The sequence below is a fragment of the Erpetoichthys calabaricus genome, chromosome 2 (assembly GCF_900747795.2).
Source record: "Erpetoichthys calabaricus chromosome 2, fErpCal1.3, whole genome shotgun sequence".
Classification (NCBI taxonomy): Eukaryota; Metazoa; Chordata; class Cladistia; order Polypteriformes; family Polypteridae; genus Erpetoichthys; species Erpetoichthys calabaricus.
In genome coordinates, this window is record NC_041395.2 from 133,306,457 (window position 1) to 133,326,526 (window position 20,070).

The window sequence follows — 20,070 nt, forward strand, 5'->3', positions numbered from 1 at the left end:
CTTCTTTTAAAACAGAAGTCTTTATATAGCTAATTATAGTGCAATACTGTACGTGTTAAGGCTGCCATAGGCTAGAAACATGCTCCTATCTGCATGAGCTTCCTGAGAGCTTCCTCTCTTAGAAATGCTGTCTTACTCTTGTTCTTGTTTTGCCTTTTTTGAAGGTAATTTTTTTTATAATAAATTCAAACGTTTACCTAAATTGATTTAGACTTATGATTTAAGTTAATATGGTAATGACACACTGGCATAGCTACTGCCTCACAGCTGCAGGGTCCTGAATTTGAATTTCACTTTGACCACTGTCTATGTGAATTTTGCAAATTCTCCCCACATTTGCTTTTCTACAGGTTATTCAGCATTCCTCCTACATTCTAGAGATTTTAATGTCAGGTTAATGGGCAACTATTAATTGGCCAAGTATGAGTGAGTGTGGGTTTGTGCGTCACTGTGACCAATGGTGGATTTGGGCCCCTTGCATTTACTGCAATGGAGAAACAGATGGGAGGATGGAAAATCCATATGTGATACACAGTGTAGGCTTGCTGGGTTGTGAAAGCTGCCACACTTCATTTGCAAGTTCAACCATTATTTTATCTATTTATTTTATTAATGTAATGTATAGTTGCTTCTGCGGTGGGTTGGCACCCTGCCCAGGATTGTTTCCTGCCTTGTGCCCTGTGTTGGCTGGGATTGGCTCCAGCAGACCCCCGTGACCCTGTGTTCGGATTCAGCGGGTTGGAAAATGGATGGATGGATAGTTGCTTAAGTCCTCTGAAAACTGTAAGGAAGTTGCTGGCAGTGAATCAGAGCACCTTCACTGGTGAATATAAAACAGTAGTCAGCACACGAAAACAAGCAACACATGCATGGAAAATCAAACTACTGTATTACATGATGCTACTGTATACTATTTGAGTTGTGGTCTGTATGGCTTTTATGCTCTGAATCCATCACTCATTATTGTAACAATGATATGCTTTGGCATTAGAAAAAATACAAGCATGCCAAGACAGTCTTGAGTTGTAATTTCAAAATAATGTGATTTTTTCCCCCTAAATGTAAGCATTATAGGAATGGGTCTAAGTAACACATGTTATTGTTCTGTTTGATTTTCTCTAGAGACAAGTCTATTGATTCTGTTTTTATAAAATCCCCTCTGTATATTAATTAAAAAAGACAGGATGAGATGAGATTTATATAAACCCTGGAACAGTATATTAATTTAGCTGTAGAAGAAAGTGGCTTGTTGAAATGTTGCTCATGCTGACCACCCTGCTCATTCACTTGACATGGGCAGAAGAGCCCCTCTGTAGGCCACTAGGAAGGCCAGATAAACCTTTACTTGAAAAAAATGGAGATATTATAATTGGGGGCATATTTACTATCCACAGCAGCACTACTGGAGTCAAACCAACCTTCAGAATTATGCCAGAAGCACTGAAATGCAAAAGGTAAGAGCATTTTTGTAGTGTCTTTCTTTATAAATATTATTTAATGAAATATTTATTTTTCAACCATACTGTTTACAATTTAAACATTCTGTAATTAATTGTGACCTTCTCTTTTTCTCATTAGCATTATCCTGAGAGAAATTCAGTTTGCACAAACAATGATTTTTGCCATAGAAGAAATAAATAATGACAAAGAAATAATTCCTGGTGTTTCTCTGGGTTACAAGATCTATGATGTCTGCTCAAATATACATTTGTCAATTAAAGCAACAATGGCATTAACGAATGGGGCTGAAGATGGGCTAATTAATGAAAAGTCCTGTACCCGACCATCCACTGTCTACACTATTATAGGGCAGACATCATCATCTCCAACAATTGCAATTTCAACAACTGTTGGTCCTTTCCGTATCCCAGTGGTAATAAACACTCTTATTTTCTTCAGTCACATTTAAAGTGTCTGCAAATGGACTTTTGATTTAGAAATGTAATTGCCAAGCATCACTTATTCATTAAAGTTGCAGGATTTCACAATCTACATTATATTTTTTTAGTTTAATATTAGTTTTATTAATGTAGTATTTTATTAAAAAATAAGTAACACTGAAAAAATGTTAGATTAACTCTAAGTTAGCTGTGTAGAGCTGTATAATCCAAAGATCTAAAACATGAAAATAATTACGTCTTAACACTGATTTATGATTTGTATAAATTATATACACACATTGTATATATAACGTGTCTCTAAAAATTATATATATGTCTTTCTACTTCTTCTGACTATGTTGTGCAATTATATCATTTATACCTAGATAAGCCATCTTGCTTCTTGTGCATGCCTTAGCAACAGACATGAATTTCCTTCATTCTTCAGAACAGTCCCAAGTGATTACTATCAGAGCAGAGCTCTGGTCCAGCTTGTGAAGTATTTTGGATGGACATGGGTTGGCACAATCCGAAGTGATGATGACTACGGTAACAGTGGAATTAGCACGTTTCTGCAGGTTGCTCAGAAGGAGGGCATTTGTGTTGAATATCTAGAAGCCTTTACTAGAAATGACCCCAGAGAAAAAGTTCTTAAAGTTATAGATGTCATCAGACTGTCTACTGCTAAGGTTATTGTAGCTTTTCTGCCTCAAGGAGAGATGGTGATTTTGCTGCAGGAGATGGTGCAACAAAACATTACTGGTTACCAGTGGGTAGGCAGTGAATCCTGGATTACTGCTAAAAACCTTGCTACTGAAGATGGATATAAGATTTTGGGAGGGTCAGTTGGATTTGCAATTATGAATGCAATGATCCCAGGTTTGAAGGAGTTTCTGCTACGACTCCATCCATTGGAGGATCCAACAAGCACTTTTGTCAAGGAGTTTTGGGAAACTGTTTTTAATTGCACATTCTATAGTCAAGAAACGAAAAATGTTTCCAATGCTTGCACAGGTTATGAGAGCTTAAGGGATGTGACTAATTCTTACACAGATGTATCAGAATTAAGAATATCTAACAATGTCTATAAAGCAATATATGCGGTAGCCCATTCACTGCATAATTTACTTTCCTGCAAAGATAAAGAAGTTTGCAAAAATATGACAAAGATTGAGCCGTGGGAGGTAAGAGTCACACTTTTTTTATTACTTATATTGTAAATGAAAACTAATCTTCTAAAATAAACTTGTCTTAAACAGTTTAGATTTTTCTGATTGCATTTTCCAAATGCCTTGGTCATAAAGAAGAAATAATAAAAATGTTAAAGGAAATTACAAATAAGACAGAAATTTAAAATGTCATAGATTTAAACAAATATATTGCTGAATATTATAAAACTGAAAGTATATTGGTTGTAATGCCTGCTTTTCTTTCTTCTTAGGTACTTCATAACATTAAAAAGGTAAATTTTACAACAAAAAACAGAGACAATGTTTATTTTGATGAAAATGGAGATCCAGTTGCTAGATATGAATTGGTGAACTGGCAACATAATAAAGAGGGAAAAATAGAATTTGTTACTGTTGGCCAATATGATGCATCATTACCAGAAGGAAAACAGTTTTCAATGAATAATGTCAAAATTGTATGGACAGCTGAAATGACTACAGTAAGGAATTACATAATTTTTTAGTTAATGGATTTGGTTTAATAGCAAAATGTGTGCTGTTTTCTTTTAACTATCAAGGGAAATGATTCACACTCCAAGTCATTACACTTTCTTAACCTACTATAGGTAATGTAATAAGAACAAGACACAATTCCATAAATAAAATAGCTTTCGTGTTTTCAAGCTCAGTTTTAAATTATACTCATTATATTGCACCTCTTACAGTGAGATCCATCACAGAGCACTTTACAAAGTAAAACTAGGTGATAAATTTGGTTAAAAAATAATTCACACTCATTATTAACTGATTCTGAATGGTAACACATATTCATTTCTTTAAGATGTCAACATAATGATCATGAGTAAGATGTGTTTAAGTAACACAGATATATGCACATGCTTTATGAAAGTATAATGTATATTGCAGGTTCCTAAATCTGTATGCAGTGAGAACTGTTCTCCTGGAACTCGTAAAGGCATCAGAAAAGGAAAGCCTATTTGTTGCTTTGACTGTATACCGTGTGCTGAAGGGGAAATCAGCCATACTATAGGTATGTTAAAAATCCTCCAGTTTATTTGTCAAAGGACAATAATTAAATTGCCATGGAATAGACAATTATAAATTGTATGTATACAGTAGAAACTATGTAGAAACTAGTACAGTAGAAACTATGTTTTGGTAGGTTAATTTGGGAATCTGTAAAACTTCAGTATTAAAAACTAATAAGATTTCACTACAATGGACATTTTGAAAAACAGTGGAACATAGATATACATCAGTGAAATGCTTTATCAGTTTTACCTTTTCCCATATTGTACTATTCATACAATATATGAAGTATTTCACCTATTTCTATAGTAGACTCCTGGAGGAAAGCAGTAATTGTGTGTAAGTGTGGGATGGGATGAAGATCATCACTGGCTGCAGCTCGAAGCGGGGTGCCACCATCGAGAGAGACGTGGAGAGAGCAAACCAAATGAACAACTTCTTTAACAGGTTTGACCACACTAACCCACTCTCACCTCGGAGTACTACAGCCGCCACCCATCCTTCTACTGATACCAGCATAGGAGAGACTTCCCCACCCACAATTACAGCAGCACAGGTGAGCAAAGAGCTGAGGAGACTTCCTGCCATCAAAGCAGCAGGTCCAGATGGAGTATCGCCACGACTGCTGAAGGGCTGTGCATCGGAGCTGGGGAGTCCTCTACAGCGCATCTTCAACCTGAGCCTGGAACAGGGGAGAGTCCCAAGGCTTTGGAAAACATCTTGTATCACCCCAGTCCCAAAGGTATCACGTCCTAGTGAGCTGAATGACTTCCGGCCTGTCACTCTGACGTCACATGTGATGAAGACCATGGAGCGGCTGCTGCTTCACCACCTGAGGCCACAGGTACGCCATGCCCTCGACCCTCTGCAGTTCACATACCAAGAGAAGGTGGGAGCGGAAGGATGCCTTCATCTATATGCTACACTGATCACTCTCCCACTTGGACAGAGGCAGTGGTGCTGTAAGAATTATGTTTCTAGACTTCTCTAGCGCCTTCAACACCATCCAACCTCTGCTCCTCAGGGACAAGCTGACAGAGATGGGAGTAGATTCATACCTGGTGGCATGGATCGTGGACTATCTTACAAACAGACCTCAATATGTGCGTCTCGGGAACTGCAGGTCTGACATTGTGGTCAGCAACACAGGAGCGCCGCAGGGGACTGTACTTTCTCCGGTCCTGTTCAGCCTATATACATCGGACCTCCAATATAACTCGGAGTCCTGCCATGTGCAAAAGTTCGCTGACGACACTGCTATCGTGGGCTGCATCAGGAGTGGGCAGAAGGAGGAGTATAGGAACCTCATCAAGGACTTTGTTAAATGGTGCGACTCAAACCACCTACACCTGAACACCAGCAAAATCAAGGAGCTGGTGGTGGATTTTAGGAGGCCCAGGCCCCTCCTGGACCCCATGATCATCAGAAGTGACTGTGTGCAGAGGGTACAGGCCTATAAATACCTGGGAGTGCAGCTGGATGATAAATTAGACTGGACTGCCAATACTGATTCTCTGTGAAAGAGAGGACTTCCTTAGAAGGCTGGCGTCTTTCAACATCTGCAATAAGATGCTGCAGATGTTCTATCAGACGGTTGTGGTGAATGCCCTCTTTTACGCAGTGGTGTGCTGGGGAGGCAGCATAAAGAAGAAGGACACCTCACGCCTGGATAAACTGGTGAGGAAGGCAGGCTCTATTGTAGGCATTGAGCTGGACAGTTTGACATCCGTGGCAGAGCAACGGGCGCTCAGCAGGCTCCTATCAATTATGGAGAATCCACTGCATCCACTAAACAGTGTCATCTCCAGACAGAGGAGCAGCTTCAGCGACAGACTACTGTCACTGTCCTGCTCCACTGACAGACTGAGGAGATCGTTCCTCCCCCAAACTATGCGACTCTTCAGTTCCACCCGGGCAGGGGTAAATGTTAAAATTATACAAAGTCATTGTCTGTTTTTACCTACATTTTTATTACTCTTTAATTTAATATTGTTTATTTGTATCAGTACGCTTTTGCTGGAGTATGTGAATTCCCCCTTTTGATTAATAAAGTATCTATCTATCTATCTATCTATCTATCTATCTATCTATCTATCTATCTATCTATCTATCTATCTATCTATCTATCTATCTATCTATCTAATTAAACAAGTAAATAATTATCTACTTAAACCTCAACTATTTGAATAAGCAAGACCTCCAAAAACATTGTTTACATGCTTTATAGTCTTTCCCACTTCTTCCTTTTTTATCCTATAATAGTGTTTGTTCAAAGGGTTTAGATCACTTTATAAATAAATAAAAGATTTCTGGAAATTTCATAAATAATGACATATCTTGACAATTTTCTAAAGTTGTTATCTACAAATTTAAATATCACATAAATAAATGTATTATTACACAATGGCTGCAATAGTTGCACTTGTTATCATAGTACATCCATATCTGAACAATTAAAAAATCAATTGATTCTAACTTGAAGTCAGGTTGAATGTACTATTAGGGTAATGAAAAATTGGACCTTCCAGCAAAATTCGGCATAAAGGAGTCCATTGCAGGGCACAGTTGCCACCCCACATGTAGAGTCACTGATTAAGCTAACTCTTCCATCATTCATACAGGAAACAACTATTCAAAGAAAGATTGTTTGAGATAAAATTGAGTTTCCTAAACATGACAGCAATACTAACCACTGTGCTACACAGATGTTTTAAATAAGTTGAGTTGGAAAAAATTCTGTATATTTTACATTTATTCATGGAAAAGTTAACTATTAAAAACTTACATTACTATAGTGAAATTTATTAAATAAATCTGAAAAATGTGTATTTTTATAAATGCATCCATCTATTTAGGTCCATCTATTTATTCCTTTTTTAACTTGCTTACCCTGTTTATGGTTTTAAGGAACTGAGTCTGTTCTGGCAATATTGGATATGAAATGTGAATCAGTGCTAGGCAGAGTGACAGATTGTGTGGGTCACACTCTCAAAGACCCGTGTATTCACAATAGGTTCATTTAGAGTCTGTAGGTAATTTGGGAAGTGGTTCATTTTACTTAAATAAGACATACGATTGTATGCCCTAAAGATCTGTAATATACAGTATGTATTGTAATGAAACCTTTAAGTCAACAAATTCATTCAAGAAAAAAATGTGATAAAGTAATCTAACAAGTATATACTTCAGACATGGTAAGAAAAGCAAAGCACCCTGAGGAACAATCAGACACAAGAAAAAAATTAAAAACTACATGCAGGCAGGGTTTGGCCACTGATTTGAACTCTGTACCACAGTGCCAATAACAATTTTGTTATATTTACAATGTTAAAATATTATATTTATTTAAAATTCTGATTTAATTATGATATAACTTATCCTCATCTATAAGAAATACTTTTTGTTTTCTGATTACAAATAAAAGTATATTTGTTTAATATTAAATAACCCTAACGGGAGCAGCCAAAAGAAGAAGAAGATTATTTACTACACTACTGCTGCATGAGACAGATAGGACTGATGTTGAGTAATTATTATAATAAATTAATCTAAACTATATATGCACCTACTGATTAAATGCACATTCAGAAGTAAATGCAGAACTCTACAGTTTGTCTGCTTTGAGGGTACTCCTATCTGTGGTACTCCTCAGACCCCAAGTAATGAAAGGCTCCTAAGAATTATAGGAGTTTTAATAACATAATATCCTGGATATAGTATGTATTGTATCATTTTATAATTCAATATTTTGTTTTTTGTAGATACTACGGAGTGTATTAAATGCCCGCTGGACTACTGGTCAAATTCTGAGAGAACACAATGTATTTTAAAGGATATTGAATTTCTATCATATGGTGAAATCATGGGAATTCTGATGGCGATTTTTTCATTGTCGGGTGCTTGTTTAACAGCAGCCACAGCTCTGATTTTCTTCCACTACAGAAATACTCCGATTGTTAAAGCCAATAATTCCGAACTCAGTTTTCTTCTTCTCTTTTCATTACTCCTCAGTTTTCTTTGCTCATTGATTTTCATCGGTGAGCCCTCTAACTGGTCGTGTGTTTTGCGCCATACTGCATTTGGGATAAGCTTTGTTTTGTGTATCTCGTGTGTTCTGGGGAAGACGATTGTTGTGCTGGTAGCATTTAGAGCTACCATTCCAGGCAGCAATATTATGAAGTGGTTTGGCCCCGCTCAGCAGAGGTTATGTGTCTCTGCATTTACTTTAATACAAGTGTTAATATGTAGTGTTTGGTTGATACTGTTTCCACCATTTCCAAATAAAAATACCAAATATTACAAAGACAGAATTATTTTAGAATGTGACTTAGGATCAACAACTGCTTTTTACACTGTTTTAGGGTATATAGGATTTCTTTCCATTGTGTGTTTCATTCTGGCTTTTTTAGGTCGCAAGTTACCAGATAACTTTAATGAAGCTAAATACATTACTTTCAGTATGCTGATATTCTGTGCTGTGTGGATCACTTTCATTCCAGCTTACATTAGTTCACCAGGGAAATACACGGTAGCTGTTGAAATCTTTGCAATATTAGCTTCTAGTTTTGGTTTGTTTTTTTGCATTTTTGCTCCAAAATGCTATATTATATTGATAAAGCCAGATAGAAACACTAAAAAACATTTAATGGGTAAACTCCCTTCATAATAAATGTTGTCATATATGAAAAACTATTTATGCCGTAAAATATACTGTGGACATAGTGGATGTTCTGTTTTGCTTTGGCCATATTTTAACTTTTTCCACATTACTATTAAAAAATGGAATCTGTTTGAAATGATTTAAATACAGCAAATTTATTAATAATAATAGTGTCTTTAATAATAGTTGGGCCTCAAAAATCATTCACATCATTGGCAATATATAGTAAAGGCCAGATAAAGGGGTTCAATAACTGTGATAACACACAGGGACTGGTTTACAGGAAGGAAAATTAACAATAATAATAATAATAAATTTTATTTATATTGCATAAGTGCTAACAATGGTTAATGGAACTGGGAAAGAATGGTTTCCTTTGGGGAATTACTATTGCTGATAGCTCCAATATGTGCCAACAGAGTTTGTAATGGGAGTTCTAGCTCAGTATTTTGGGGTTACAATATTAAGAACAAATAAGAAGATGTAAAAATATTTGTTAAATTCATAATTTCCTGTTATTGTCTTCAATCAGAGTATAAAAAAGAACACTTGAGTAAACACATACCACTTTTTTACATATCTAATTTATCTAATGAAGTGAATTAACCAATACCACCTGGAAATGTGTGAAAGAGTAATTGCCTTTAACACAGATAGGCTTCTCAATATAAACCTCAGGTATTTTGGCCCTTACCATCTGTCTCATGCTGCTGACACAAATATCAAAAAAGTACTTAAAGCTTCAATCAAAAGAAGAATGTTAGAAAAAAATGTTAATCAAAAAGAGTATAATATCATAAATAGACTTCTTTTAACTCTACAACCAAAAACACACGGGGCAAAATTGAGGCTGAGTGAAGAGTGACAAGATAGAAACAAACTTCTAAAAAAGAAGAGCATAAAGGCCCATTTTTATCTGCCAAGAAGTATCTTAATGATTCACTAACCTTTTACAAGACGTTTCGAACAAAAGTGGAAATTATTGGATGGCATGAAACACAGTGAGAATGTCATATCAGCAGTGAAATATGGTGGTGGTGGCAGTAGTATAATGATTTGGGGATATTTTACTGCCTAAAGACTTGATAACTTCCCATATTTGGTGAAACTATGAATTCATCTCAGTTTCAGAAATTTCTTAGTTAGAATATTTGGTCATCTGTCCATAAGCTGAAGCGTAATGGGGCCAGGCATCAAGACACTATTGCAAAACAACAAAGAAAGTCCACATCAGAATGCTAGAGATGCTGTGTCAGGACTTGAGAGAAGAAGTTCACGCTGAAACACTTCCCAGTGATTCCAAAATAAACCAGTTCTACATAGAAGAGGCGGCTAAACCTCCTCCAGAGCAATGTAAAAGATGATATTGATTTGCTATTGCTATTTAATGTTGGATATGTTTGTTCATACAATAAATAGCAATATTTAAAAAAAATAGAAGCCTTTTATAAAATATTAAGTTTTGGTTGATGACTTTGAAACATTCACTTTCAAAAATTGGAATTAATAGAGGAAATCAGGAAAGGGACAAATACTTTCTCACAGAACGACATCAAGCAAGCAAAATAATCACTAAAATTATGTAATATGTTTTCTATTTCTTTGCAGTACTCTAACTAGGACACAACTGATTAGAACAAAAATGGATTGATTCATAAATGTAATTCACATAGTAGAAAGGACAAGTAGAGAAACATCAGCATGTATTTATTATTAAATACTGACTTTATTGTAATAACAGCATACCTGTGAAATGATTTGTAATGGTGAATTACAGGTCTTAGGCAGTCTGTGTACAGTTTGCTTGCCCCCAACCTCCAGTGTTAGCATGGTTTCTCCTCCAGGTGCTGTAGTTCACCACTGACATTCCAAAGATGTGTGTTAAGAGAGTTGGAAAATGTACATCTGCATCATAAGAGAACTAGTAAGTTTGGAGGTGTGTATATGAGTGTGACCTGCTACGACCTGGCACACGGTCCATATCTGTTTCCCACCTTGAACCCATATGGCATTTTCAAGAACAAACTCACAATCACTATAATCTGGCAAAGTTAAAGCTTCCAGTTCACTCATCGTTAATGTCCTTAAAATGGGACCCACACGGAGACAGGAGGACACTCTTTATGTGGGAAATAAACACAAGTCACCAGACCTATGAGGCAACTGCAACACTGTCCTGCAAAATTTTAATGACAGATAATAACAGAAAACTCATTAATAAGATTTAACATGAAATATAACCTTGGGTGAATGCGCTCTACAGTTAGCTCTCCAGAGAACAGCCGAAAGCTCACTGAGGCTTTGATCTTTATTTCTGAATATTTCATTCAGGTCCATTTGAGCAACAATTAGCACACAATATAAATGGGAACAGTTAGATTGCAGATCTCAGTGGGTGGTTTATTTAGTCATGTTACTTTTGAAATTAGTGCTGCTTCCTCTTTTAACAAAGGCAGAAGATTTAGTTTGTAAGCTGCAAGGTTATCCAGATATATCTGTATTTTCAAAGGATGGTGACATTATAATTGGTGGTCTCTTTTCATTTTATACAACATTTACTAGCAAAAGACCCAATTTCACAATTTTCCCAGAGCCAACAAAGTGTAAAAGGTAAGTGAAAATACTCCTGTTGTAATTATATAATTAATTTTTTAATGGCAATACACTGAGTTGTTTTGTCAGCAGTATTTCACTTTGTGATCACTGTGGGGTGCACTATGTAGAATAAAAATTACTGTGTAATATGATTATATATTAATCAATTTTTAACTATGATCAACAATGTAGTTTTTAAAACAGTGCAAGTTGCTATTTGTTAATAATCAAGTCCTGAATTTGAAAACATCACTCAGTGACTTAGACAGAATTTAGCGAAAAAAATGCTATACAGTAATGACTGGTTTAGCAACCTTGAAATGGATAAGCAGTTATAGAAAATGGATGACTCAATGAATGAAAAAGGATAGGCTATGTAATTTTTGGCTCGACTGATTTTTTAAAAAATAACGTATTATCTTTCTTCTCTCAAATATGATGACCACTTGAAGTTTGTAAGGCTGAGAGCACCAAGCCAAAAAGCTCAGTAAGCCTTTGAGATCTATTAAATTACAAAACTACTTCCATTATGAAAATAACAACTCTTTGCATGCACAAACATCTCAATAAAAATCCTTTTTATTCTCAGTATACATTTCCGAGAATTCCAATTATCGCAAACGATGATATTTGCTATTGAAGAAATAAACAATAGTACTGAATTACTTCCAAACATTTCCCTGGGATATAAAATCTTTGATTTTTGTGCTAATATACCTCATACTATAAGATCAACAATGGCTTTGATAAATGGAGAGGGAGATGGATTATTTTCAAACCTTCATTGCACAAAACCATCCACTGTGCTTTCTGTAGTAGGACAAGCATCTTCTTCATCTATGATTGGAATGGCAACAACTGTGGGACCTTTTCGAATTCCAGTGGTAAGAAAGATTTTAAAATATACAGCATGTAAGAATTTACTGAATGTAATCAAAACAATAATTCCACTGAATGGCATTTTTACTCCATTTAACTTCATTTCTATTTTTCAAACAGTATTAACTAGGGGAGAGGAATGCTAGTAGATAAGTTAAAAGTATATTCATTAATTATAGTTGTATATATATATATATATATATATATATATATATATATATATATTTAGGGTGAAACACAGTGGCATACTGGGAGTGGGTACAGAGGAACAGGTTTGAATCCTGTCCAGTCTGTTCTCAGTGTAAAGCCTGTATGTTTGGTTTTTTCCACCAGGTGCTCTGGTTTTCCTCTCACATCCCAGACACACAAATTTGTTTATTTGGCAAGTCCAGATTGGTCCAGTATGAGTGAGTGTGGGTGTGTCTATGAGTGTGCTCTGCCACTGGCAGCACTGAATTGGATGAGCAGGTTAAAAAGGGGCAAGATATATATTTAAGTGGTGTTTTTATATGCAGTAATAAAATTTTTCTTTAAGCATTTTTACAGTAAATCATTTGTAACAACCTTTTCCCTAGGTAAGTCATCTTGCCACTTGTGCCTGCCTTAGCAAAAGAAATGAATTTCCTTCATTTTTCCGAACAATACCAAGTGATTATTATCAAAGTAGAGCTCTGGCAAAGCTAGTAAAACATTTTGGATGGACCTGGGTTGGAGCAATTAGAAGTGATGATGACTATGGCAATTCAGGAATGGTTACATTCATCCAAACAGCGGAGCAGGAAGGAATTTGTGTTGAATATTCAGAGAGCTTTTTCAGGACAGATCCAAAGGAGAAAATTCTCCAAGTTATTAAAGTTATAAAAAAATCAACTGCAAAGGTTATTGTAGCCTTTCTGGCTCAAGGTGAAATGATTGCATTACTTCAAGAAATAGCTCTTCACAACATAACTGGTTTGACTTGGATTGGAAGTGAGTCTTGGATAACTTCTAGAAACCTTGCAACAGAAAGAAATTTTAAAGCACTGGGTGGTGTCCTTGGATTTGCAGTTGTCAATGCTGTGATTCCTGGTTTAAAAGACTTTTTGTTCCATATAAATCCTAGTGTTGCTCCAGAAAACAATGTTTTAAAAGAATTTTGGGAGACTGCTTTCAACTGCACCCTAGCAACACAAGATATGCCTACAAACATGAGGCAATGCACGGGATATGAGGATTTGAGGGCAACCAAGAACCAGTACACAGACACCTCAGAAATGAGATTTGCCAATAATATTTATAAAGCTGTATATGCTGTGGCTCACTCACTTCATCACCTTTTTACTTGTAGAAATGAGTACCCTTCAGATTTTAATGTGTGCGCAAATAAGATTACAGCCCAGCCATGGCAGGTAAATAAGTTACTTTTTAATATGGGACAAATAAAAAAGAAAAAAAGGAAAAGTGTCATAATAGGTATAATAGAACAGTGACAGTTTTACAATATATGTTAGACATGATATCCATGTTAGATACTGATCTATCTATCTATCTATCTATCTATCTATCTATCTATCTATCTATCTATCTATCTATCTATCTATCTATCTATCTATCTATCTATCTATCTATCTGTGTATTATTCAGAAATTCATTTGAGATTATCTTATGCTATCACATTACAAAAGTCTTAATTAAAGCATATTTTACAATCAAAGGAAAGGCACATTTACTTTAGAAATTAGTGACTCTAAAAGGAACGCATGATTAGCTTAACTAACATTCCCATTATATTTATAAAACTGCTCATTCATTTTACAGGTACTACATTATTTGAAAAGAGTAAATTTTACAAGCAAAACAGGGGAGACAGTCTCTTTCGATGATAATGGTGATCCAGTAGCAAGATATGAACTGGTGAATTGGCAGCTGAGAGATGGGATTGCGGAATTTGTTACAATTGGGTATTATGATGCATCATTGCCAGAAAATCTTCAGTTTACAATGAATAATGTAAAAATAGTATGGACTCACAACCAAGATCAGGTAATCTGAGCTACTTATCAATTCTTTACTTTTTCTATATCTGGTTTCTTTTTTAATTAAGATGTCAAAAGCTGCATTGTGAATGCACAATATACATTAATTGTATATATATGTATGCATACCCATCTTTTTTCCAAACTAACAATGTAATTTAGTGACCCAGCTTGAGTAAGTGTAGTTGTATATACTGTATGAGTGAACTTTTATGATCTATTGGCAACCTGTTTTGGGTTGGGTCTTGCCTAGTGCCCAATCCTGAAAGAATTGTTTTTGCTTACATGTTCTGAGGATGAATAATATTTTAATGGAACTTTGATCCATAGGTATTTTATTACTTGTTTAAAGTTAGATCAGGCAACTGTTCATTTACCAGAAAAAAATGAATCCACCACAGTCACAACCCCATTCAATACAGCAGTCTTTCACTAGCCTGCAGTCCTCTATGCATATTTTTATGTATTTATATTTTATATCCACTTCTACATTATACAGTACTTGAATATTTCTGCTGCTAATGATTCTGACATGACTTTCACTGGCAATGGACATTTCAGGAGCAACAGAATCTGTCCTAATGAAATCTGGAACAAGACAAAAAGACATCAGTTTAGCGTTATAATTTGTCTCTACTTTGAATTTTCCTTTGAAGGTTCCCACATCCTTTTGTAGTGAGAGTTGCCTTCCAGGTACCCGCAAGGCAATAAAAAAAGGGAGACCTGTGTGTTGCTTTGACTGCATTCCATGTGGTGAAGGAGAAATCAGCAGCATAAATGGTAAGAACTGAGACGGTAGTACTCACAGTCATTAAGCCAATGCAGGTATGACATGTTTCACAAACTAGTCAGAAATACACATACTGTATTTCTAAAATATCTAAAAAAATACTTGGCCCTAAGTATAACTGAAAAATCCATTGTTTCAGTAATAAGTTAGTAGCATGGATGTAAACATGTTGATACTGACAAAACTAACTTGTCAATAAAAACATTTTTTTTTTCGTAAGTGAAATCAGAAAACATATCTAGGATATTACTAGGAAGGTATTATACTTTAACTCCACCTAGGTTTGGTTCCTACTTTGCACTCAATGCTGCCTATTAGGATTAAGAAAATGAATGAATGAATGAATTCTATACTTAGAACTGTCAGGGTTCTGAGGATTTTATAATTTTACTACAGCTTCTTTGGCTGTCTTGGGTCTCTAGCTTTATGCACTTAGGGCATTCTTTTACCTCAGGTATTTAATAGAATCACTTATTTAGATTTTCATTTTTAATTTGGTATGTTTTTCTACTGTCATTTTGTTTTCTTCTGATGGTGTCATGATGACTCCTTATTATCAGTGCAGCTGCATTTGAAGAAGGTTTCCAAATCATTCAAAACAGTTCAAATGCAGCTATCAAATAGATATTAAATCATTTAGTGAAATTCAAAGCAAACAGTTCACACAAAAAATAGGGAAAGAAGTTGATAGTACATGCAAAAATAAAAGGAAAAAAGAGGAACCTATGATATTCTGCTTAAATATCTAGGCTACATTTCTTAAGGTTTGTGCAGCAGACTGTCAAAAAACTATATGCCCTTAATGTCTGTCTAACTGTTCATGTTTCATTTTAGCTGTCTAACTTCAATCTATGGGCTATTCTACTGTCACACAGAGTTAAGATTATAAACATTCAATTTTCTGTAACTTAGAGGGGGTTAAACTGAATCTTCTATTGTCTATGCTAAGTTATACTGTATTCAAGTTTAAGCTAAGCAAACTAACGAATATTTACCATTAACATTAACTTGGCTCTTACAGTCAGGTCTTTCCCAGTAGGGTGTGTTCTCACAGATCGTGATCCTGTCGATCACAGTGCAACATGATAAAAGCGTCATAAGGTTACCTACAGTATTCATCTGACTAAATACAGTAGATTCTGAAACCCTCCTTTGCTGTTAAATTCTTGATTTTGTTTTGATTTCCTAGTTAAGAACAGGCTTGCCAGATCCTTGAAAAACTGATAGCCTAAGGGAAGTTTAAAAATAGAGTAACTGCCCAAAATAATACCATAATACCTGATGTAGCATAAAGAGACACTGGAAATCAGGGGGCAGCGTTTCACAGTCCTTTGTGTTGCAGCCTTGCAGCTGTAAGAATTTATTTTTACAGTTGACCCCATTTTTGTGGAGTTTGTCCATTCATCACATGTCTGTGAGTTTTCTTCTTTGGTTACTCTGTTTACAATACTACAATATCCCTAAAACATGTGGGTTAAATTAATTAGCAACTCTGCCCTGGTCTTGAGTGACTGAGTGCGCCATAGTAGACTGGTGTCTCATCTTTGGTGGGTTTTTGCTTTATATCCAATGTTGCTCTCTATAGCCCTATAATGTAATGAGATAATAGATGGATGAATGGATTTCAAAGTTATTTTTTATGGTGAATACCATTTCTGAATGCTATGTTAGTTATAGAAAGATATAATCGGACAAACCACAATTGAATTGCGCCCTCCCCCACCATAACGTATTGTCCATGGGGGAGGAGCATAAGTTTTAGATTCGTCAAAAATTTCAATCTCCAGTTTTCGATGGATCTCCCCTTATACAGAAAACACTGATATCTCAATGATGGGTGTGTGCCTGTCTGTGCGTTTATGTGTCACAGTTTGTTGAGGACAGTTCAGAGCTAAAATGGCTGGATGGAAAAATACCAAGCTCGAAACTTAAGCCTGTTATAAGATGATGATGTGCTGATTAGCTTTTGAGCCAAATCATGCAAGAGAAAGAGGCACTCTAGAGCAGTGTTTCCCAACGTCAGTCCTGGGGACCCCCTTTGGCTGCAGGTTTTTGTTCCAACCAGCTTCTGTTTTTAATTGGACTGATGGGCTAATTAAGTGATGCGTTATTTCCCAAGTTCTGTGTTTTGGGAACAATATAGAAATTAGAAAAGTAAGTTTGGTAAATATCCATCCATCCATTTTCCAACCCGCTGAATCCAAACACAGGGTCACGGGGGTCTGCTGGAGCCAATCCCAGCCAACACAGGGCACAAGGCAGGAACCAATCCTGGGCAGGGTGCCAACCCACCGCAGGATAATATATATATATGTATATATATATATATATATATATATATATAAAATTGTACCAAGCAGTTATATGGGAATAATGTATTTTTTTACTTTTTAACAATATTTACATCTTGATTTTCATTCTGCTTTTCTAGGTATTCTAATTGTTTAATTAGTCCATTATTTACTAATTTGTGGGTCTGATGATAAAGTAGTTGCAGACTTTGATTATTCAGTGTTGTTTGCCGGCATGTCTGCTCTGCTCATTTTTAATTGTCATTAATAAGATACAATGAAGGGGAAAAGCTGCACAGAGAATGGGCAAAATATAATGAAATCAACAAAAGAGAGTAAAGCATTTAAATCTATAGCAAAATTAGAAATATTTCTAAATGTCTTATAAATGTAAAAATCATACTTTTCTGAATGTAGAATAAGAGAAAAAATACCAGCTAATTAAATGAGATCAGTGCTGTCAGGTTGTTAATCTGGTTGTTAATTAGAAATCTGGTTGGAACAGAAAACCTGCAGGCACAGGGGGTCCCCAGGACCAAGGTTGGGAAACACTGCTCTAGAGGAAGCCTGAAATACCGTAATTCTGAAATTAATTATGAATTCTTCTTGTCAATTGGTAGCATAATGACTTATTTTATGCTCAGAAAAATCAGTATCAGAGTGGTAAATAATTACTCAAATGTTACAGAATAGTTCAGGTAGCTTGGTTCCTAGGGCGCAAAGCCTACTGATGCTCACACGTCCAAATTACTTTCTTCTTCTCTTTACTTGCAGATTCAATTGACTGTGTAAAGTGTCCTGTGGAATATTGGCCAAACCAGCAAAGAGATCACTGCATTTTAAAGGACAAAGAATTTCTTTCATATGAAGAAATTATGGGTGCATTTTTGATGGTCTTGTCTTTGATGGGAGCTGGTATGACTATAGGCATAACATTCATTTTTTATTGTTACAGAAACACACCTATTGTCAAAGCAAATAATTCTGAATTAAGTTTCCTTCTTCTGTTTTCTTTAATATTAAGCTTTCTTTGTTCCCTAACTTTTATTGGTCGCCCATCTGACTGGTCCTGTATGTTGCGCCACACAGCTTTCGGGATTGTATTTGTCTTGTGCATTTCTTGTGTTCTTGGAAAAACAATAGTTGTGATAATGGCCTTTAAAGCTACACTGCCAGGAAATAATGTCATGAAATGGTTTGGACCAAATCAACAACGACTATGCATTTGTATTTTCACATTAATACAGGTGCTTATATGCACTCTGTGGCTATTGTTGTCACCTCCATTTCCCAACAGTAACACAGCATATTATAAAGAAAAAATAATATTAGAATGTGACATAGGATCTGCCCTTGCGTTTTATGCTGTTTTAGGATACATTGGATTTCTTTCTGCATTGTGCTTCATTTTGGCTTTTCTAGGTCGTAAACTACCAGATAATTTCAATGAAGCAAAATACATCACATTTAGCATGTTGATATTCTGTGCTGTCTGGATCACATTTATTCCTGCTTATATCAGTTCACCGGGAAAATACACAGTGGCTGTGGAAATATTTGCAATTTTAGCTTCTAGCTTTGGTTTGCTATTTTGTATTTTTGCTCCTAAATGTTTTATCATACTTGTGAAACCAGAAAAAAATACTAAAAAGTATCTAATGGGTAAAAGGCCATGAGTATGTCATAAGTTCTGCTTTTATATCGCATTCCCAACTTATTTAGTACTATTTACACATTAAGACTTCATGATTGTATCTGTATTCTGACACACTGAATATTTCTATCAAATATGTAATAAATTGACCTTGAAAAAAAATATATAACATGTGAAGAAGAAAAGTGATCTTTTTTATATACTGGATTAAAGTGTATATATTTGCTCAAGTCATAAATTCATATATGTTTGCTGCGTGTCCTCAGACTTTGTTTCCCATACTCAGTAGCATTGTCTTTCCTGGTTTCATTCATTCCAGTTTATTAAGCAGGGACCAATTCTTGGCTGAAATTGTTTCATTGAACTTGTTGTGGTGTTAGCATTTCTACATGGAATGTGCCAATACACTGTCACAATAATGACCATTAGACATTGCGAAGGTTTGGGGCAGCCACACGTATAATTGTTTATGGCTGCAAAACGAACTAAATAGCAAATACATGTGCATTCAACTGAGTCCAAAACAGAACTGATAATCTTCAGGCAATATGGCAGCTTTAAAGGCCAGAAAAGGAAGTGATGTCATCAGCACCGGAACCAGAAGGGACGTCATTGGCTGCCTCAGAGCCGGGCGGGATTTCCCTAGACTGGTCTGCAAAAGATTGAGAGGGAAAATTAGTGCACGTCGCCACCCCCTGGTCTGGCATGGAATTACATGTATTCAAGCCCTTTGGTTGTCTCCAAAACACACGTGTGTGACAACAGAAATTCCCAATATGACTGTTTCCAAAAAATAGAAGCACAAAGTTAAAACAGAAGCAAGGCTAGTCCTCAGGACACCGTGGCAAGAGCAGAGAATGAAAGCAAATTTAGAGGAACTTTGCCTTCAGTTGCCATTAATAACTCAATGTTATTTTATTATAGAAACAAGAAAAAAATTAATCAGAGTGTACACTATCTTTTCCTTTCGGACTTTGGTAGATGTCATGAGAATGGCGAAGATGGGAGTGGGTATGCTATTGAGTAAAGTGGTTGCTCTAAATTTTACCATATTTCTAAAGACATCATGTAACTATTGGATTCACAA

At 35.7% G+C, this 20,070-nt stretch overlaps 2 protein-coding genes across 2 annotated transcripts; both read left to right on the forward strand.

The window, feature by feature from the left end:
- Positions 1–1,250: 1,250 nt before the first annotated feature.
- LOC114643420 (extracellular calcium-sensing receptor-like) lies at positions 1,251–9,053 on the forward strand. The gene is made up of 6 exons (XM_028792006.2): positions 1,251–1,454; positions 1,579–1,873; positions 2,267–3,064; positions 3,322–3,549; positions 3,977–4,100; positions 7,861–9,053. The coding sequence occupies exons 1-6, from the start codon at positions 1,255–1,257 to the stop codon at positions 8,763–8,765; spliced, it is 2,550 nt and encodes an 849-aa protein (XP_028647839.2). The 5' UTR covers positions 1,251–1,254; the 3' UTR covers positions 8,766–9,053.
- A 2,114-nt stretch (positions 9,054–11,167) lies between these two features.
- On the forward strand, positions 11,168–19,352 carry LOC114645420 (extracellular calcium-sensing receptor-like). Its single transcript, XM_051922443.1, has 6 exons — positions 11,168–11,369; positions 11,944–12,238; positions 12,809–13,621; positions 14,031–14,255; positions 14,905–15,028; positions 18,104–19,352. Exons 1-6 carry the CDS (start codon positions 11,170–11,172, stop codon positions 19,003–19,005), a joined length of 2,559 nt encoding a protein of 852 aa, XP_051778403.1. The 5' UTR covers positions 11,168–11,169; the 3' UTR covers positions 19,006–19,352.
- Positions 19,353–20,070: the final 718 nt, after the last annotated feature.

Bases quoted from the DNA above. Each gene is read 5' to 3' on its own strand.
- LOC114643420 (XM_028792006.2), top strand. From the start codon at position 1,255: ATGTTGCTCATGCTGACCACCCTGCTCATTCACTTGACATGGGCAGAA. The intron at 1,455-1,578 runs GTAAGAGCATTT...TTTTCTCATTAG, and splicing joins GAAGCACTGAAATGCAAAAG to CATTATCCTGAGAGAAATTC. The intron at 4,101-7,860 runs GTATGTTAAAAA...TGTTTTTTGTAG, and splicing joins GGAAATCAGCCATACTATAG to ATACTACGGAGTGTATTAAA.
- LOC114645420 (XM_051922443.1), top strand. From the start codon at position 11,170: ATGTTACTTTTGAAATTAGTGCTGCTTCCTCTTTTAACAAAGGCAGAA. The intron at 13,622-14,030 runs GTAAATAAGTTA...TTCATTTTACAG, and splicing joins TTACAGCCCAGCCATGGCAG to GTACTACATTATTTGAAAAG. The intron at 15,029-18,103 runs GTAAGAACTGAG...CTTTACTTGCAG, and splicing joins AGAAATCAGCAGCATAAATG to ATTCAATTGACTGTGTAAAG.